This window comes from Eschrichtius robustus, chromosome 13, assembly GCF_028021215.1.
Source record: "Eschrichtius robustus isolate mEscRob2 chromosome 13, mEscRob2.pri, whole genome shotgun sequence".
Classification (NCBI taxonomy): Eukaryota; Metazoa; Chordata; class Mammalia; order Artiodactyla; family Eschrichtiidae; genus Eschrichtius; species Eschrichtius robustus.
In genome coordinates this window covers 74,488,265-74,507,569 of record NC_090836.1, presented here as the reverse complement: position 1 = coordinate 74,507,569, position 19,305 = coordinate 74,488,265, and the positions used below count along the sequence as shown (strand labels likewise).

The 19,305-nt window shown below is 33.7% G+C and overlaps 1 protein-coding gene across 6 annotated transcripts in view; it reads left to right on the top strand.

Moving 5' to 3' along the window:
* Nucleotides 1–19,305, top strand: part of CEP290 (centrosomal protein 290) — a 94,632-nt gene that overhangs the window by 15,379 nt on the left and 59,948 nt on the right. For 4 of the 6 annotated variants that reach the window (XM_068561771.1, XM_068561770.1, XM_068561773.1 and 1 more), the window contains exons 13-21: nt 3,421–3,593; nt 4,322–4,484; nt 6,046–6,146; nt 6,219–6,306; nt 8,018–8,142; nt 9,703–9,787; nt 10,331–10,473; nt 17,157–17,321; nt 17,718–17,867. In XM_068561771.1, coding sequence (XP_068417872.1) covers nt 3,421–3,593; nt 4,322–4,484; nt 6,046–6,146; nt 6,219–6,306; nt 8,018–8,142; nt 9,703–9,787; nt 10,331–10,473; nt 17,157–17,321; nt 17,718–17,867 — 1,193 coding nt within the window. The remainder of the gene's footprint in view (nt 1–3,420; nt 3,594–4,321; nt 4,485–6,045; nt 6,147–6,218; nt 6,307–8,017; nt 8,143–9,702; nt 9,788–10,330; nt 10,474–17,156; nt 17,322–17,717; nt 17,868–19,305) is intronic. The other 2 variants (XM_068561774.1, XM_068561772.1) reach the window with 1 other exon arrangement.

Here is a 19,305-nt window from a genome sequence, read left to right as displayed (position 1 = left end):
CTGTAGTTATACCAGAGCACATTAATGCAAACTATTCATAATAAGTTCATGACATATTTATTGTAATTACTGAAGATAAAAAAAAATTAGACACAAAGGGGAAATAATGAGTGAGTCTATGTGTGTGTTTGTGTGTAAGGGAAATAATGAGTGAGTCTATGTGTGTGTTTGTGTGTAAGTGAAATAATGGTAGTGTGGTTGTAATTTAGGTAGTGAGGCAGAAGCCTCACTGAGGAGATATTTGAACAAAGACTTAAAGAAGATGAGGGAGTGAGCCACGTGGATGTCCCTAAGCAGTGAGAATAAGTGCGGGGCACTGGAGCAGGAGTGTACTGAGCATGTCTGAGGAACAACAAAGCAGCCTTTGTGGCTGGAGCAGGGGGAGCAAGTGGGCAGTAGTAGGTGATGAGATCAGAGAGGTAACGAGGGGCCATATCATATGGGGCCTTACAGTTCATTGTAAGGACTTTGGCTTTTCTTTTAAGTGAGAATGGACATCAAAGAAAATTTCTGAAGAAAGGAGTGATATATTTTGACTTGGACTGTGTCTGCCATAGGCTTTAGGAGTGGTAAGGAGAGAAGCAGGGAACCTGTTATAAGACTACTGCAATAACCTGGAGACAGGTGATGGTAGTTTAAAGCATGGAGGTAGCAGTGGAGTTATATGTAGTCAGTTCTGGATGTATTTTGAAGGTGATAGAAACGAAATTTGCTGACAGATCAGATGTAGGATGTAAAAGTTATCAGGGCTTTTGGTCTGAATGCTGGGGAGGGCTGTGGAAAGAGCAGGTTTAGAGATGGTCAGGTACTTAGTTAAACAGGACATGTTAAGTGTGAGATGCCTATTAGACATCTGAGTGAAAATGTTAAATAGGTACTTGTATATAGAAGTCTGAGGTTCATGAGGACAGTCTAGGCTAAACATTTGGGAACTTTATGCATAAATTAATTTGGGAACTTTATGCATAAAAATGGTACTTGAAGTCATGAAACTGGCTGAGATCATCAAAGGAGAAAATGTTGGTTAAAAAGAAAAATCTTAAGACTGAGCCCTGGGATGCTTTTACTTTAGAACCTGGGGAGATGAAAAGGAACAACCAAAAAGACTGGGAAGGAATGACCAGAGAGATGGGAGGAAAACCAGGAGCATGTAGAGCCCTGGAACTCACATGTGGAATGTCATCAAGGAAGAGCATAAGCAACTGTGTTCCGTACGGTATTCACTGCTGCTGCTAAGACAAGAGGAGCACTGAAAATTGACCACTGGATTTAGCAGTGATCATTTTTGGTTCAAGAGAAAATGGGTAGAGATGAAATAGAGCCAATACAGAGACTTTTGAGTGCTGTTTCTGTGAAGGAAAGGAGAAAAATAGAGTGGTAGCTTGAGGGGAAAGGGGAATAAAGAAAATGTTTTTCTCTTTTAAATGGAAGAAATAATCATGCTTCTAAGTTAATAGGAAAGATCCATTAAAGAGGAAGCAATTCATGAATTGATGAAGCAAGGGAGGGAGAGAAGGACTTCTGGAGTAATATTCCTGAGAAGGCAATGGGATGGGATCTAGTGTTCAGTGGAGTAGTTGGCTTAGGAGCACAGAGAGTTCATCCATAGTAACAGGAAGAAAGGTGGAGTGTATAGTTACCGTCAGATGTGGCTGGGTAGATGTCCTGACAGTAAAAGTTGTGGTTTTCTCAGTGAATGAGGAAGCAAGGTTCTCAGCTGAAAGTGAGGATAGAGGCAGATATATTAGAAGTTTGAGGAGAGAGAAGTCAAGAGAAGGTAGGAAATGGTCATCTGGAAGAATGAACCAGACCAGGGAAGTATAGTGTGATTGTTGAGCAGCATCAAGGCCCACTTGCTATACTTATTTCTACATGTGTCTGTATTATGTATGTATTAGAATTATTCTTTGACAGCTTAAATTGCTTTAAAAGGATCACTGATGTTGTGGGGTTTGCATATTCCAGCCACCAGGAGAAAAAGTGGCGGTTGATCTCTGCTGTCAAATAAGGAAGAGGTCTTATATAGTGACACTTCTGTCAGTCTGTAGTCATGTAATTCCTAAAGTCCACAGAAGGTGTGTGTACTAGAGTATACTCTGTATCTTGAATTTAACTTGTACATGACAGTTAATGGTGTTCTCCCTTCATTGGTTAGGATTAGTTTTAGCTCGCAGAAGCATCTGAAAAATGGTGGCAAAATCAAGATAGAAGTTTATTTCTCTCACTTGTGTATTGGTCTAGAATTAGGCAGTCTAGGGTATTGCCTTCATTTGCCTCATGCAAAATGGAACTTTACCCTCACATCCAATCCCAAACAGCGAGGTAGAGGAAGAGGAGGCAAGAAGCAAAGGGCATGTACTGAAGGATAGGCAGGTAATATATTGTGGAGGGCCTTGCAGAAGAAAGGGAGAATAGATTTTAGGGACAGGAGTCTCTGTCACATTCTCCAGCTAGGCTGTTCACTCCAGAGAACAGGGCTCACTTCTTATAAACATGTGTGATCTCCCACACTAGTCCAGTGCCCGTATGTAAGTATATGCCCTATAAATCAGTAGATGTTTATTATGGATGAGTGTAAGAATGATTGTCAGTAAATTTTAGAATGATACCAATACTATATTTTGGTCTTAGCAACAGTTTGTTAAGATGTACAAGTAGGAATTTTTGAACTATTAGTTACAGTTAAGTTTAGCTGCAAGTGACAGAAAAAAATCAAATGTAACAATGGTTTAAACAAGATGGAAATGTACTTTTCCATTATATAATCAAAGTTGAGGCAACTAGTTTAGTGTAGGTGAGCTACTTGTACAAATACCAGATACCAGGGACCCTATATCTTGTTGCTTTGACTATCAGCATGTGGCTTCCATCTCATGTTCTAAGGAGGCTGTTTGAATTCCAGCCCTAATGTCCATATTCCAGCTGGCAGGAAGGAGGAAGGAGAAAAGAAAGTTTCACTCCTCTCCTTTAAAAACATTTCCTGAAATGTGCACATGGTCTTTCTGTTTATATCCTATTAGTCTCATGACCACACCTAGCTACTGGAATGTAAGTAGAAATTTAGTCTTTATTTCAAGTGGCCATGTGTCCATCTAAAAATCCATAGTTCTATTACAGTGGACGAAAGGGAGCTTAACTATTAGAAACAGCAGCCTTTGCCACAATTATCATTCTTTGTAAAGCAGTGTTTTCCAATCTTTTATAATCTGTACCCTTTCAGCTAAGATTTTATTAAAATTTCCTTTTTAGTTTTATAAATAAAACCAAATCAAAACTTTATTTTACAAATATAAAATTACAATTTTAAATGGACTTTTTTTAGTGACATACCACTTTTCCTGCTTCCCATACTGGAACCAGTGTTTTATAGGAGTAAGTAGTCAATTCAGTTCATTCATGATTTTAATTTTTACCCTGTAGGAGCTTCAGCACTTTCTCAACAGACTCATTACATGAAAATTCAGTCTAAGATTCAAATTTTAGAAGACAGAACTAAAGAGGCTGAGAGAACAGCTGAACTGGCTGAGGCTGATGCTAGGGAAAAGGATAAAGAACTAGTTGAGACTTTGAAGCGATTAAAAGATTATGAATCGGTATGTATTTTTATCTTGTCAATCAAGGAGCTTAGAATTATTCTTGCCACTTATAGACTGTTCTGTGCCATTTTCTGTATGCCATTTTAAAACATTCCAGAAGTATCTCGTGATAAAGATTATCCTAATTGATTTATACTGAAGTGTTCAAACTTTTGTGCAGCCTTTACTTTTTGGCAGAATTGTTTTCAAACCATTTGATTAAAGCATTTTGCCCAGATAATCAGCTTTGGTGAGGCAGCAGGATTAGATTCTTCGTAATCTGTGTCATTGTACCACCATGTAGATATGACACCACTGATTAGTTGTCTAAAAGTTGTAACAGGCAGTTTTACCACCTACTGTGCCAACACAGCCTTACTTTGTACTTTTTATATTTTTAAATCTGATTACTGCTAAGTCAGGCAACTAATAACCTACATATTCTAATGGTATTGCTGATTCTCCCTTACTATTCCTTTTTTATATTTTGTTAAGTGTTTTATGTGTAATATTCTGAGTCACTTTGCCATTAGGATGCTGTACTGGGAAATTTCAACTGTTCCATTTCCCGTTATTATTATTACTGGATTTGTTTTTTAAAAGTAGAGTAAAAAACACAGTTTACAGATGTCAATCTTAGTTATATGTGCACTTCCCCTCAGACTTAATAAGAAAACAAATTCATGAATTCGACAATTTATTCAAATAAACAATGTTATATTTAAATTATAATGGGTATTTTTCAGGGAGTTTATGGCTTAGAAGATGCTGTTATTGAAATAAAGAATTGTAAAAACCAAATTAAAATAAGAGATCGAGAGATTGAAGTATTGACAAAGGAAATCAATAAACTTGAATTGAAGATCAATGATTTCCTCGATGAGAATGAGGCACTTAAAGAGCGTATGGGTAAGTCATCTTTTAAGATATGTAGTTTGCTCAACCTAATTGTCAAGTCATTTTTTTGTTGTTTATGATTATTTTTAAATAGTTGGATGCTTTTTTTTTTTAATAATTCCTCCTATAAAAATATTTAAAACGAGTAAAAATGGAGCTGTTCCAGTTGAAGTGGGATTATGGATTTGATGGAGCTGGGATGGTGGTTGGGCAGACCTGGAGCACTGCTATATTCAGTCCGAGATCTCCTCAATAATAATTGCATGCTTAAAAAAAGGAAAGCTACTTAGTTAATACCACTGTTAGAAGTTAACCTTTTTTTTTTTTTCCAACAAAAGTAGTTTGTTAGTTTGCAAAATGCTCTAGTTTCAAATGAATGCATGGGGACATTTAGAAATACTGTTTAATCCTTTTTAAGACTTTTAAATACTTGACTTTTATAATTTGCACTAAGTTTTACTTGAGTATTTTAAGGTTACTATTGATTCTAAGAAGTAATTAGTAAATATAGCTTGAGAGTTTATATATTGATATCAATAAATATTTCATTAGTGAATATTACTAGTTTGAATGTTACAACAGTCCAATCTAAATTGCTACTTTAAAATGGAAATAAATATCTAAATCATGATTTCAGTATACTTGGTAAATACCAGTTAATGCTTTCTTAGAGTTAAAATGATCACCTGTAAAAACTATTCTCTAAAGGAAGGAAAAATAAATATTTTATACATATTATTTATTTGTAAAAAAGTGTCTATCTAGGACCCAGAGTCATGCCAGGACCTCAAGTTAGACTTAGTCTAATCAACTTGATCTATCAGATCATGGCCAACTTCAGTCTGGACATTCCTAAAGGTGACTGAGCCATCACAAACACCAGATTTTCTGTTTTTTAAAGACCCCAAATCTTGCTTTATAATTACTTGAGACAATCTTGATATCTGGTTTTCAGAGCATAACTGCTTAGTAATGGGAAATTAGGAAAGAGGCACACTGAGAGCATCAGTCTAGTCATGATAAAATATAATTGATATTGATATTAATATTGACTACTATGTGCCAAGCACTGCTATAAGTACTTTATTTGGGTTAATTTTATTATACCCCTGACAACAAGCCAAAAAGAAATATGTGTATACATTCATACACATGTAGTGTAATACATATAGTACTATCCCTACGTGTATAGATTCATACACATGTAGTGTAATACATATAGTATTATCCCTACAACCAGTTAATAGTTGAAAGTGGGAATTGAACCCAACTCTGTTTTATTACAAAGCTTCTGTTTTTAATACATTATAGTACCTCTCTGACAGTCCAACATGGAAGACAGATCATAATATGTCTTTGTCAGTATTTCCATTAATAATTGTGATAAAATTTTAGCTTGTATGGTTACAGTTCAAATACCTGAAAAATTCTTGAACAAAAAGTCCCCCATTCTGCAGTGATGCTGGCTAAATAGATTATAACGAGTTGCTTGATGATAACCAGTTGCTGGATGAAGTTTTCGTAGTTCATTTGAATATTAATAAGGTTTTAATCATTTTTCTTTTTATTTTAGGCCTTGAACCAAAGACAATGATTGATTTAACTGAATTCAGAAATAGCAAAAGTTTAAAACAGCAGCAGTACAGAGCTGAAAACCAGATTCTTTTGAAAGAGGCAAGTGCAGTAGTCAATTGGTTATTTTCCTGGTTGAAGTAAAGAAAAATACTAACAATTTTAATTTTGTAGATTGAAAGCCTAGAGGAAGAAAGACTTGATCTGAAGAAAAAAATTCGTCAAATGGCTCAAGAAAAAGGAAAAAGAACTGCAACTTCAGGTATACTGTTATTCCAAACCTTTAAAAGAATCATTGGAAAATGAACTGTCTGGATCTGTAATCTTCTGTATGTTAGAAATAGTATTGCTGTATTACTGTGGTTTTGCTACAAGTTTGATAAATGAAAATAATGGCCTGATGAAGAGTGTATGAGTGAGTGTCATTGAGTTTAGTCCTAAATCTAAACAGTTAAAAGAATTATAAGTGAACAAAAAACAAACATCAGAATCATGGACTTCTGAAAAATTTACAATATAGTCTGTATTAATTTCTAGACAATCCCAGTATGTTGTGATTAGTAATAATAAAACTTAGTAATTTTTGTCAATATAAATTACTGTTAATTTTTTCTTTTTCCTTAAAAGCTATGCATTGGAAACTTTAATTGTACATTATTCTTTACTAAGTGAAAGTAATGTTTTATTGAATAAAAATTAACAGTTTTTTGTTTTGTTTTATCTTACATGATATAAAGAGAACAGTTGGTTTATTTTTTAATAGCTATTACAGTGCTTTTTTGTAAGACCATAGAGAAGGAATTTTTTTTCTAACTTGGCCCAAGCCCACAAGTATCTATGAATAATAGAGGGTTTTTTTTTGTTTGTTTTGTTTTTTTTAGCATTATGCTGTCTATAGTACAATACATCAAAAATTTCTAGAAGGGCAAAACTTCGTAATTTATTAGTGTATTAAGCAATTTAGTCATTACTCATGATTCTTATCTACTTTCTTAATATGTGTCTTTTAACTATTTTAGTACTTATTAATATGGGAAAAGAATGATAGAGAAGATAAAATTTGTAATTGTTTTTCATTAATATCTTTAAGATTATTTTAATTTTATTTTATTTATTTTTTTGAATACGTCTTTATTGGAGTATAATTGCTTCACAATACTATGTTAGTTTCTGTTGTACAACAGAGTGAATCAGCCATATGCATACATATATCCCCATATCCCTTCCCTCTTGAACCTCCCTCCCACCCTCCCTATCCCACCTCTCTAGGTCGTTGCAAACCACCGAGCTGATCTCCTTGTGCTATGCTGCTGCTTCCCACTAGCTATCTGTTTTACATTTGGTAGTGTATATATGTCAGTGCTACTCTCACTTTGCCCCAGCTTCCCTCCACGCCCCCTCCATGTCCTCAAGTCCATTCTCTATATCTACATCTTTATTCCTGCCCTGCCACTAGTTTCATCAATACCATTTTTTTTTTTAGATTCCATATATATGCGTTAGCATACGATATTTGTTTTTCTCTTTCTGACTTACTTCACTCTGTATGACAGACTCTAGGTCCATCCACCTCACTACAGATAACTCAATTTCGTTTCTTTTTATGGCTGAGTAATATTCCATTGTATCTTAAAAGCTTTTGCACAGCAAAGGAAACCATAAACAAGACCAAAAGCCAACCCTCAGAATGGGAGAAAATATTTGCAAATGAAACAACGGACAAACGATTAATCTCCAAAATATACAAACAGCTCATGGAGCTCAATATCAAAAAATAAACAACTCATTAATATCTTATTAAAAGTGAGCTAAATCAGGAAGTTGTATGGGAGGCTACATATAGATCAAGGATTTTGGAAATATTCTACCTTTTGTTTGAGTTAAAACTTGATTCTAGTTTTTAAGAGTTAAAGTATTGGAATAATAGCAGAGTTATTTTTATGTTTCTCATTTGTTAATTCTTTTATATGTAGGATTAACTGTTGAGGACCTGAACCTAAATGAAAACTTTTCTCAAGAGAATAAAATGGGAGAAAAAAAACTTGATTTCATGAGCCTCAAAAATATGAGTGAAGCACAATCAAGGGTAAATAGTAAGGTACTGCTATGGTGAAGAGAATAAAGAAAAATATTATTATCAGGGCTTTCATTTCTGCCCCCATTATCTCATTTTGGACATTGCTTCTTTTTATACTTGTTAAATAAAAGGAAAATGTTTTATTTCAATAACCTGTCAATCCCAAAATTCATTAATGAGACATTATTTACTCTGAATACAGATTAGGAGTTCAGATAAAGTAGAGCTGCCATATAGGAGACCATCATTCAATATTCCACAGTCATATCAGAATGAGCCTGAAGAGAATATGACCATAGGATCATTATCAAGAATGTTATCTGAAATTCGTCATAGTGTAGAAAGTGAAGTGGATCCTTTTGTCTCTTTAACTAGACATTCTTCATCTATACAAGTGAAAGATAATATTTCACCTCCAGAAACTATTACAATAAGGGAGATTTTTAAAGCACCCTGTCTACAGTCTTTAACAAATCTAGAATCATTAGTCAATACCTTTAGTAGGGAGAATCATGAAGAAATAAATGACCATTTATACTCTGTTTCTGATGAGTCTATGAAGAAAGTATCAGGAAGCCATCAGGCACTTGAGAAGACTAATTTCACACAAAAAAGTGATTCTTCTTTACGAGCCTTATCAACAGCTTCAGACTTAATGCAGAAGTTATCACTTAGGCAAAAATCTGCAATACTTTGTCAACAAATTCATGAAAATAGAGCTGACGTGGCTAAATCACAAGTAGCAACATCAGAATATGAACAGGTTCATACCCCAATAAACTACGCTGATACCAATTTCAAAGAAGATGTAGGAAAAAGTGAAGTACCCGTACAGACAGAGATTTTGAAAAGTAAACTTGAAGTTAATGTTCTGGACCCTGTGCCAATTACTGCACAATCAAAATTATCTCAGATAGATCCACTTGCAAATCTTATAGAACAGCTATGGACAGAACTAACATTTCTTAGATCTCAGGTGAGCTCTCCTCCAAATTACATTCCTGGGATTTTTTTTTTAATTCTTTTTTATGACTTCTCTAACAAAATTCGATAAGTAGCAATTATAATAAGAATTCTTTTATGTTTGCACATTAACACTAATTTATACACATTCTGTCTTTTAAAAGATCTAAAAATGCAATACATCTGAAATGAACTCATTGACTTGCCTAATTTATTAAATGTTTCTTTAGAATGAAGCCATAGCACAGGATTTATTGATCAAAGAAGCACAGAGTAGAAATGCAGAAATAGAGCTTGAACGTCATAGAAGCCAGGCAGAACGGGTAGTGTAAAGGCAGATCATTAGAAGAGATGATTGTGGTGCCAAAGACAAAAACCTTCCTTATCTGTTTGCCTTTTGCCATGGGTGTGGGGTGGGGGGGAGGGAGAAGGTGGGAGGAGGATCATTATCTGTTTTACCTTTTAGATTTTATTTTATTTTTGTGAGTGCTGCTACATTTCTATAGCTTGCTGTGGGTGTGTTAAACCTCGATTGGTCAAACTTCTTTAAACTTCAAAACTATAAACTATTGTCATTTTTTTTAAAAATCAATTTTTTTCTCTTTATGTTTTGTTTAGAATGAATTTCTTTCAAGAGAACTAATTGAAAAGGAAAGAGATTTAGAAAGAAGTAGAACAATAATAGCCAAATTTCAGAATAAATGTAAGTCACTATTATCTCTTATTTTTCTTATTTAGTCTGTACTGAAAATTATGGGGTTGAAAGGACTTTACTACATTCTGTTTTCTAGTCTGTTTTAGCCTTAACTAACTCTATAATGTATAGACTTCTGTCTCTCATTCATCTATTTGGTTTGCCTTGCTATATTCATTTTCAGAGCATGTTATTAATCTGAATTTATTGTGATGATAAATAAGTCTATTTTTCTCTTTTATTCTCTAATGAAAGTACAGTTAGAAAAACAAATTTAAGAAATTTTTAATGTAAAGTAAAGGCAAAGTATGCTTATGATTTATTTCTTTCAGCCATGAGATATATATGTATATGCATAAGATTTAAATAGGTGTGCGACTTAACTTCATTATTCACACATTGGGTTTATAGTTGAATTTTTTGTACATTTATTTGTATTTGCATTTTATAAATGGGTTATTTTTACTGTATGTGAAGTATCTGTCATCTATATAGCATAGTGTAAATTGTAAAAAAATCTATTCATTCAATGAAAAAAGTATTTCATTTTAGTAAAAGAATTAGTTGAAGAAAATAAGCAACTTGAAGAAGGTATGAAAGAAATATTGCAAGCTATTAAGGAAATGCAGAAAGATCCTGATGTTAAAGGAGGGGAAACATCTCTAATTATTCCCAGTCTTGAAAGACTAGTTAATGTAAGTTATTTTTATATTAATGGTTTTATTTTGTTGTTTCATCACTTCAAAGATGTTGTTCCACTCTCATTGATCTCCACAGTTTCTGATGAAACATTTGTTGTCGTTCGAGTCATTGTTCTCCTGTATGAAACGTGTAGTTCTTCTTGGGCTACTTTCAAAACTTTCTCTTTTTATTTGGTTTTCGCCAGTTTGACTGCAATGTGCCAAGGGTGTGTGTGTGTGTGTGTGTGTGTGTGTGTGTGTGTAGCTTGCTTGGGGTTTGCTGAGCTTGAATCTGTTCACTTAAGCTATTCACCACAATTGGGAAGTTTTCTGCCTTTAATTTCTTCAATCATTTTTTTGCCTCATTCTCTCTGGGACTCCAGTGAAACATGTTAGACCTTTCGATATTGTCCCACAACTCCTTGAGGCTCTGTTCATTTTTTTGTTCCTAATTTTTTATCTTTTCTGTTCCCAGTTGGATAATTCCCATTGATTTATCTTCAAGTTCACTGATACTTTCTTCTGTCATCTCCATTTTTCTGTTTTAACGGTCAGCTTGAGACCTGGCAGAGCTTTTACACAGAACTTGAAGATCCCTTTTGTTGGTTCTTTTCTTTCTGGAATTCCCCTCTCATTATTCTGTGGCTTTGGGCCCTATCCTCTGGTTTTTAGGCCAGAAAGAAGACAGGTCACTGGAACTGCAGCTTGCCCTCACAGTTAAGCCTTAAAAACAACAAATTTACTGCTTGCTAGTCCTGTCTTCCAAGTTTCAAGTCCCCTCCAAAATCTGTTGCTTTTGTTCATTTTCTAGAACTTTTATGTAGTAGTTTTTTGTATTCACTTGTTAAATGTGGGAGGGTAGGTCTGTTAGGACCTTACACCACAAACCTAGAAGTGTAATAGTCTGTAGTAAGAATATTTTGAATATTTAAAGACTTAAAAATTACTATGAGAAAGATTTTAGCCATTAAATGATGTTCTATTTATATTTACCATATAGGGACTTAAGAGTTCTACAGTACTGATGAGTGTCTGTTATATAAACTTGAATAAAATATACATTTTTAGATTTTTAATATTTAAATCTATGTCATTTACATAATCTGAACATACTTAACATGCATTATTATACTATGCTTGATTTATATAGAAAAAAGTCTTATTCATTGAATTGCTTTTTTTATGACTGGTCAATAGTTGAATACTTTTTTTTTGAATTTTATTTTTTTATACAGCAGGTTCTTATTAGTTATCTATTTTATACATATTAATGTATATATGTCAATCTCCCAATTCATCCCACCACCACCAACGCCGGCCACTTTCCCCCCTTGGTGTCCATACGTTTGTTCTCTACATCTGTGTCTCAATTTCTGCCCTGCAAACTGGTTCATCTGTACCATTTTTCTAGGTTCCACATATATGCGTAAATATACGATATTTGTTTTTCTCTTTCTCACTTACTTCACTCTGTATGACAGTCTCTAGATCCACCCACGTCTCAACAAATGACCCAATTTCGTTCTTCCTTATGGCTGAGTATATTCCATTGTATATATGTACCACATCTTCTTTATCCATTCATCTGTCGATGGACACCTAGCTTGCTTCCATGTCCTGGCTATTGTAAATAGAGCTGCAGTGAACATTGTGGGACATGACTCTTTTTGAATTATGGTTTTCTCAGGGTATATGCCCAGTAGTGGGATTGCTGGGTCGTATGGTAATTCTATTTTTAGTTTTTTAAGGAACCTCCATACTGTTCTCCATAGTGGCTGTATCAATTTACATTCCCACCAACAGTGTAAGAGGGTTCCCTTTTCTGCACACCCTCTGCACCATTTATTGCTTGGAGATTTTTTGATGATGGCATTCTGACCGGTGTGAGATGATATCTCATTGTAGTTTTGATTTGCATTTCTCTAATGATTAATGATGTTGAGCATTCTTTCATGTGTTTGTTGGCAATCTGTATGTCTTCTCTGGAGAAATGTCTATTTAGGTCTGCTGCCCATTTTTGGATTGGGTTGTTTGTTTTTTTGATACTGAGCTGCATGAGCTGCTTGTAAATTTTGGAGATTAATCCTTTGTCAGTTGCTTCATTTGCAAATATTTTCTCCCATTCTGAGGGTTGTCTTTTGGTCTTGTTTATGGTTTCCTTTGCTGTGCAAAAGCTTTTAAGTTTCATTAGGTCCCATTTGTTTATTTGTGTTTTTATTTCAATTTCTCTAAGAGTTGGGTCAAAAAGGAACTTGCTGTGATTTATGTCATAGAATGTTCTGCCTATGTTTTCCTCTAAGAGTTTGATAGTGTCTGGCCTTCCATTTAGGTCTTTAATCCATTTTGAGTTTATTTTTGTGTATGGTGTTAGGGAGTGTTCTAATTTCATACTTTTACATGTACCTGTTCAGTTTTCCCAGCACCACTTACTGAAGAGGCTGTCTTTTCTCCACTGTATATTCTTGCCTCCTTTATCAAAGATAAGTTGACCATATGTGCGTGGATTTATCTCTGGGCTTTCTATCCTGTTCCATTGATCTATATTTCTGTTTTTGTGCCAGTACCAAACTGTCTTGATTACTGTAGCTTTGTAATGTAGTCTGAAGTCAGGGAGTCTGATTCCCCCAGCTCCATTTTTCGTTCTCAAGATTGCTTTGGCTATTCGGGGTCTTTTGTGTTTCCATACAAATTGTGAAATTTTTTGTTCTAGTTCTGTGAAAAATGCCAGTGGTAGTTTGATAGGGATTGCATTGAATCTGTAGATTGCTTTGGGTAGTAGAGTCATTTTCACAACATTGATTCTTCCAATCCAAGAACATGGTACATCTCTCCATCTATTTGTATCATCTTTAATTTCTTTCATCAGTGTCTTGTAATTTTCTGCATACAGGTCTTTTGTCTCCTTAGGCAGGTTTATTCCTAGGTATTTTATTCTCTTTGTTGCAGTGGTAATTGGGAGTGTTTTCTTAATTTCACTTTCAGATTTTTGATCATTAGTGTATAGGAATGCAAGAGATTTCTGTGCATTAATTTTGTATCCTGCTACTTTACCAAATTCATTGATTAGCTCTAGTAGTTTTCTGGTAGCATCTTTAGGATTCTGTATGTGTAGTATCATGTCATCTGCAAACAGTGACAGCTTTACTTCTTCTTTTCCAATTTGGATTCCTTTTATTTCATTTTCTTCTCTGATTGCTGTGGCTAAAACTTCCAAAACTATGTTGAATAATAGTGGTGAGAGTAGACAACCTTATCTTGTTCCTGATCTTAGTGGAAATGGTTTCAGTTTTTCACCATTGAGGACGATGTTGGCTGTGGGTTTGTCATACATGGCCTTTATTATGTTGAGGTAAGTTCCCTCTATGCCTACTTTCTGGAGGGTGTTTTTCAGAAATGGGTGTTGAATTTTGTCGAAAGCTTTCTCTGCATCTATTGAGATGATCATCTGGTTTTTCTCCTTCAATTTGCTAATATGGTGTATCATATTGATTGATTTGCATATTTTGAAGAATCCTTGCATTCCTGGGATAAATCCCACTTGATCATGGTGTATGATCCTTTTAATGTGCTGTTGGATTCTGTTTGCTAGTATTTTGTTGAGGATTTTTGCATCTATATTCATCGGTGATATTGACCTGTAGTTTTCTTTCTTTGTGACATCTTTGTCTGGTTTTGGTATCAGGGTGATGGTGGCCTCGTAGAATGAGTTTGGGAGTGTTCCTCCCTCTGCTATATTTTGGAAGAGTTTGAGAAGGATAGGTGTTAGCTCTTCTCTAAATGTTTGATAGAATTCACCTGTGAAGCCATCTGGTCCTGGACTTTTGTTTGTTGGAAGATTTTTAATCACAGTTTCAATTTCAGTGCTTGTGATTGGTCTGTTCATATTTTGTATTTCTTCCTGATTCAGTCTCGGAAGGTTGTGGATTTCTAAGAATTTGTGCATTTCTTCCAGATTGTCCATTTTATTGGCATAGAGTTGCTTGTAGTAGTCTCTTTAAGATGCTTTGTATTTCTGCAGTGTCAGTTGTTACTTCTCCTTTTTCATTTCTAATTCTATTGATTTGAGTCTTCTCCCTTTTTTTCTTGATGAGTCTGGCTAAAGGTTTATCAATTTTGTTTATCTTCTCAAGGAATCAGGTTTTAGTTTTATTGATCTTTGCTATTGTTTTCTTTGTTTCTATTTCATTGACTTCTGCTCTGATATTTATGATTTCTTTCCTTCTACTAACTTTGGGTTTTGTTTGTTCTTCTTTCTCTAGTTCCTTTAGGTGTAAGGTTAGATTGTTTATTTGAGATTTTTCTTGTTTCCTGAGGTAGGATTGTATTGCTCTAAACTTCTCTCTTAGAACTGTTTTTGCTGCATCCCATAGGTTTTGGATCATCATGTTTTCATTGTAATTTGTCTCTAGGTATTTTTTGATTTCCTCTTTGATTTCTTCAGTGATCTCTTGGTTACGTAGGAACGTATTTTTTAGCCTCCATGTGTTTGTGTTTTTTATGTTTTTTTCCTTGTAATTGATTTCTAGTCTCATAGTATTGTGGTTGGAAAAGATGCTTGATATGATTTCAGTTTTCTTAAATTTACCGAGGCTTGATTTGTGACCCAAGATGTGATCAATCCTGGAGAATGTTGTGTGTGCACTTGAGAAGAAAGTGTAATCTGCTGTTTTTGGATGGAATGTCCTACAAATATCAATTAAATCTAACTGGTCTATTGTGTCATTTAAAACTTGTCTTTCCTTATTAATTTTCTGTCTGGATGATCTGTCCATTGGTGAAGTGAGGTGTTGAAGTCCCCCACTTTTATTGTGTTACTGTTGATTTCCTCTTTTATAGCTGTTAGCTGTTGCCTTCTGTATTGAAATGCTCCTATGTTGGGTGCATATATATTTCTAATTGTTATATATACTTCTTGGATTGATCCCTTGATCATTATGTGATGTCCTTCCTTGTCTCTTGTAACATTCTTTATTTTAAAGTCTATTTTATCTGATACGAGTATAGCTACTCCAGCTTTCTTTTGATTCCCATTTTCATGGAACTTTTTTTTTTATAATAATACCATTTTATTAGCAGAGAGTGATACTAGTATGTTAAAAACTTTCTGAGGCAGAAAATCATTAACAAAATTTATGAAACCCTTTTGATTCCCTTTATTCCCTATATATCCCTTTATAATTCTGACTTTTCTTCTTTGGTTGGTGACTTTGTTTTTTCTCCACTATTTTAAATATCTAAAATGATTCTTCATACTTTCTTATGTGAACATCTTTTGTCTGTGATGCTACCCACTACTAATACTCAGATCAAACTCTGTTCTACAAGGGAAACTCTGTTTAGTGACAAAATAGAAACAGAATGAATAGCCCAGAAAGATTCTAAGGTTTTTAATTTTAATTGACAGCCTGTGGCCTTCCTAGGATTCTTGTTTCCATCGATTTTGTCTGCTTCTCTTCTGGGTTATCATTTTTTTTTCTGATTGATATGCCCCATCTGAATGACCTAACTAAGAAATCATCAGAATCAATGACACTTTCGATCAGATAATTCCGGCTTCTGCAGTTAAGTTCACTTTCTATTGCTATAGGGTGTTTTTCAGGGCCCCTAATCACCATCTAATTCAATCTCATTTTACCACAAGGACTTATAGATAACATGTTGCTATTTTTCAGCAAGACAACTAACTAGACTACTTTGTCATCTGTCAGAATACCTCCTTCTGCCTACTTCTTTCTGCTATCCCCTTTGAATTAGTATAAATTATTACTTCACATGGCCTGCTCTGATCTCCTTAGGGTAAAGGCTTACTCTTACAAATCTACTGCCATGAGTTAAATCCCAGATCACCCTCCTGAAGAGGAGATTACATACGATTTTACTCATCTTACTTTTTTTGTCTTCTGCCTTCATTTCTGAAGCTTTATTTTGCATTTAACAGTTTTGTTCCATAAAGTCCAGATCTATTGGTATGTATGTATTGTGTATATGTGTGCATGGGGATAGGTATATTTATATATGCCATTATTGGGGAATTAGGAGCAGTGAAGCCTCTTGGATAGTATTTTAATATTTGACAGATTATTTTTGTTTATCCAGCACTCTTGGATAACACTATTTTATCATACTTTGCCTTTGTTATTATGTATGCTTCAACTGTATGGAGAGGAAGCAATGAAAAATTTAATTAATTAAATGTAATAGCTATTTCATTCCTTTGCTCATGCTTTAAATTCAGATGCTTCATGGTTTCAAAGCATTTACATATAAATTATCTCATTTTGACTGTATAAAAACCTTGTGAAGTAGACAGAGCTAACATTATTTCCTCTTCTTTAGAGTTAAGAAAGCTAAGGTATAAGGAATTTTAAGTCACTTGCCCAGCAAATAAGAGATTGGTTAATATTTGAACCCTAGTCATGTTGTTCCTGTCTAGTTGTTTTTCTGGTCTACCAGTCTACTTGGATTAGCTAGATATTGTTAATTGTTAGAATGAAGTGATTAGTATGCTTGGTAATACTGTTGTAGGTTAAACTGGTATTTTATAAATTTAAATTTATAAATAAGAGATAGATTTGGTATATTTTATTACACATGGGAATAGTAAAATGCTTAAATGTGAATTTTATTTAAACATAGATTTTTTACTATGACTTTAGTGTTTTTCTTCACATTTCTTCTATATAATTTAAATATATTAGGCTATAGAATCAAAGAATGCAGAAGGAATATTTGATGCCAATCTGCATTTAAAAGCCCAAGTTGATCAACTTACTGGAAGGAATGAAGAATTAAGACAGGAGCTCAGGGAATCTCGGAAGGAGGCTATAAATTATTCTCAGCAGTTGACAAAAGCAAATTTAAAGGTGAGAATTTTATTATATAAAAGAAAATGCTAAGCATATGAATAAAAATTTTATGTGAAACATTTAATTTTTTTGAAATGACTATTTTATGAGAAAATGCCCCTTGAATTAATTCTTTCAGCATTCGGAAAGCTTCTGTTTGAATTTTTTAAATTAAATTAGTGGAAAAATAAGTACCGTATAACATAAAAGGATACAAAAATTCTAAATATATTCCTAGACATTTCTAAGTAGTAGTAATTATAAATTAAATTATAATTTAATTAATGCTTGGCAGAGCATTCATATATCTACTTGTTCAAGATGTTCAGTAGGAAGTGTTAGTTACTGCTTTTAAATTTGTCTTTCTTTGGGTGTAAGAGATGAGATTCTCATTTCTGAACTGTTCGTTTGCAGATAGATCATCTTGAAAAAGAGACCAGTCTTTTACGACAATCAGAAGGATCAAATGTTGTGTTTAAAGGAGTAGACTTACCTGATGGGATAGCACCATCTAGTGCCAATATCATTAATTCTCAGAATGAATATTTAATACATATCTTACAGGTACTGAAAATTTTATATGTGAGTAACAAAAATAGTTGATAGTATGTTTTATAATTTAATCATCATATATTCCTTTGCGTTCTTAGAATATTAACAGTGAAATGTTTTTTTAATGATTTTGATATTAGATGGAATGTTATGAATAAAAGCAGTTTATTCCATTCATCTGAATGAGAAGCATGCGTGCCATTCATATGAAATATATGATTGACAGATAGAATAACAGGCAGCTACTATGAGGTAGTAATGTATAAATAAGGTGAGCTCTTTTATTTATTGCTGGTTGGAAAAGCAATTCACATGAATAAAGTCTGACACAGCTTTTTGTGTAATGATTAGAATCGTTCCTTTTTTTGTGTGTTAACTACAAGAAGAAACTTTTAAACAAAATTGTCTTTTATCTCTTTCTTCCCTTTACCCTGTAAGGTGTTAGTTAATCTGTTAGCAAATTAGAAAGGATACTGCTTGCCCTGTGTTTGTTTCTCAGTTTTGCTGTCTATATTATAGTCATTATGAATGGCCTAATGAAAGATGCTTTTCATTATTTCATTTGAGTGTGAATACCCGTAATATCACATACATTGCAAATATAATCACAAAAATGAATCAACGAAAGTAAGTTTTTGATTATAAGCACTGCTGTTTCCCGTTCCTAAATAATCCATTTGTGAATATACTTGAGTTATGATTATCAAATGCTTGTATTTGTATTTGTAAATTATATTAATTAATCTTCTTTTGAGTATTAGAATTTACTTATTAGAACATTACTTTATAATTCATGTTATATCATTACTTCTAAATTTATAATTTTAGCACTCTTCATGAATTTATTCTTCTGAAATATAGGAACACTGTCAATAAGTGATAGAAGTATTGCATTGTCATGTTCCTTGTGATAAGATTCATTTTTTTTCATCTTTATATAAAAAGCACATGAGAAGCATTGTGGTAGATTAGAGAACCAATTTGGAATCTGAAAACCTGTTCAAAGTGGCAAAACAAGTACTTGGACTCCCAATCCTAAGGCAGCATAGAGTGATAGAAGTAGCAAGGTCTTTGGAGTCAGCCAGACCTGACTGCAAGTGTTAGATCTGCAATATTTAAAGCTCCTGGCACTGAGCTTGGCATATGTGCTTAGAAAATGGTTACCAAGAGTAGTATTAATGAGTTTTTTAATGTTGAGTAAGTTACTTGATCTTTCTAAGTCTCAAGTTTCTTCATCTTCAAAATGAAATAATTGGAAAGGACAATTTGACTGGAGCTATGAATGCATATGTTCACTAAAGGGTATGTGGGACTGAGTGGCTAAAGGTAAGTTTGTAACCACTGTATCTGATCATTTGTATGGTTACTGTAACTATTCTGTATGATGAAAATAATTTTACCTGTTTCATAGCACTTCTCATTTACACATATTACCTCATTCCATATGCCA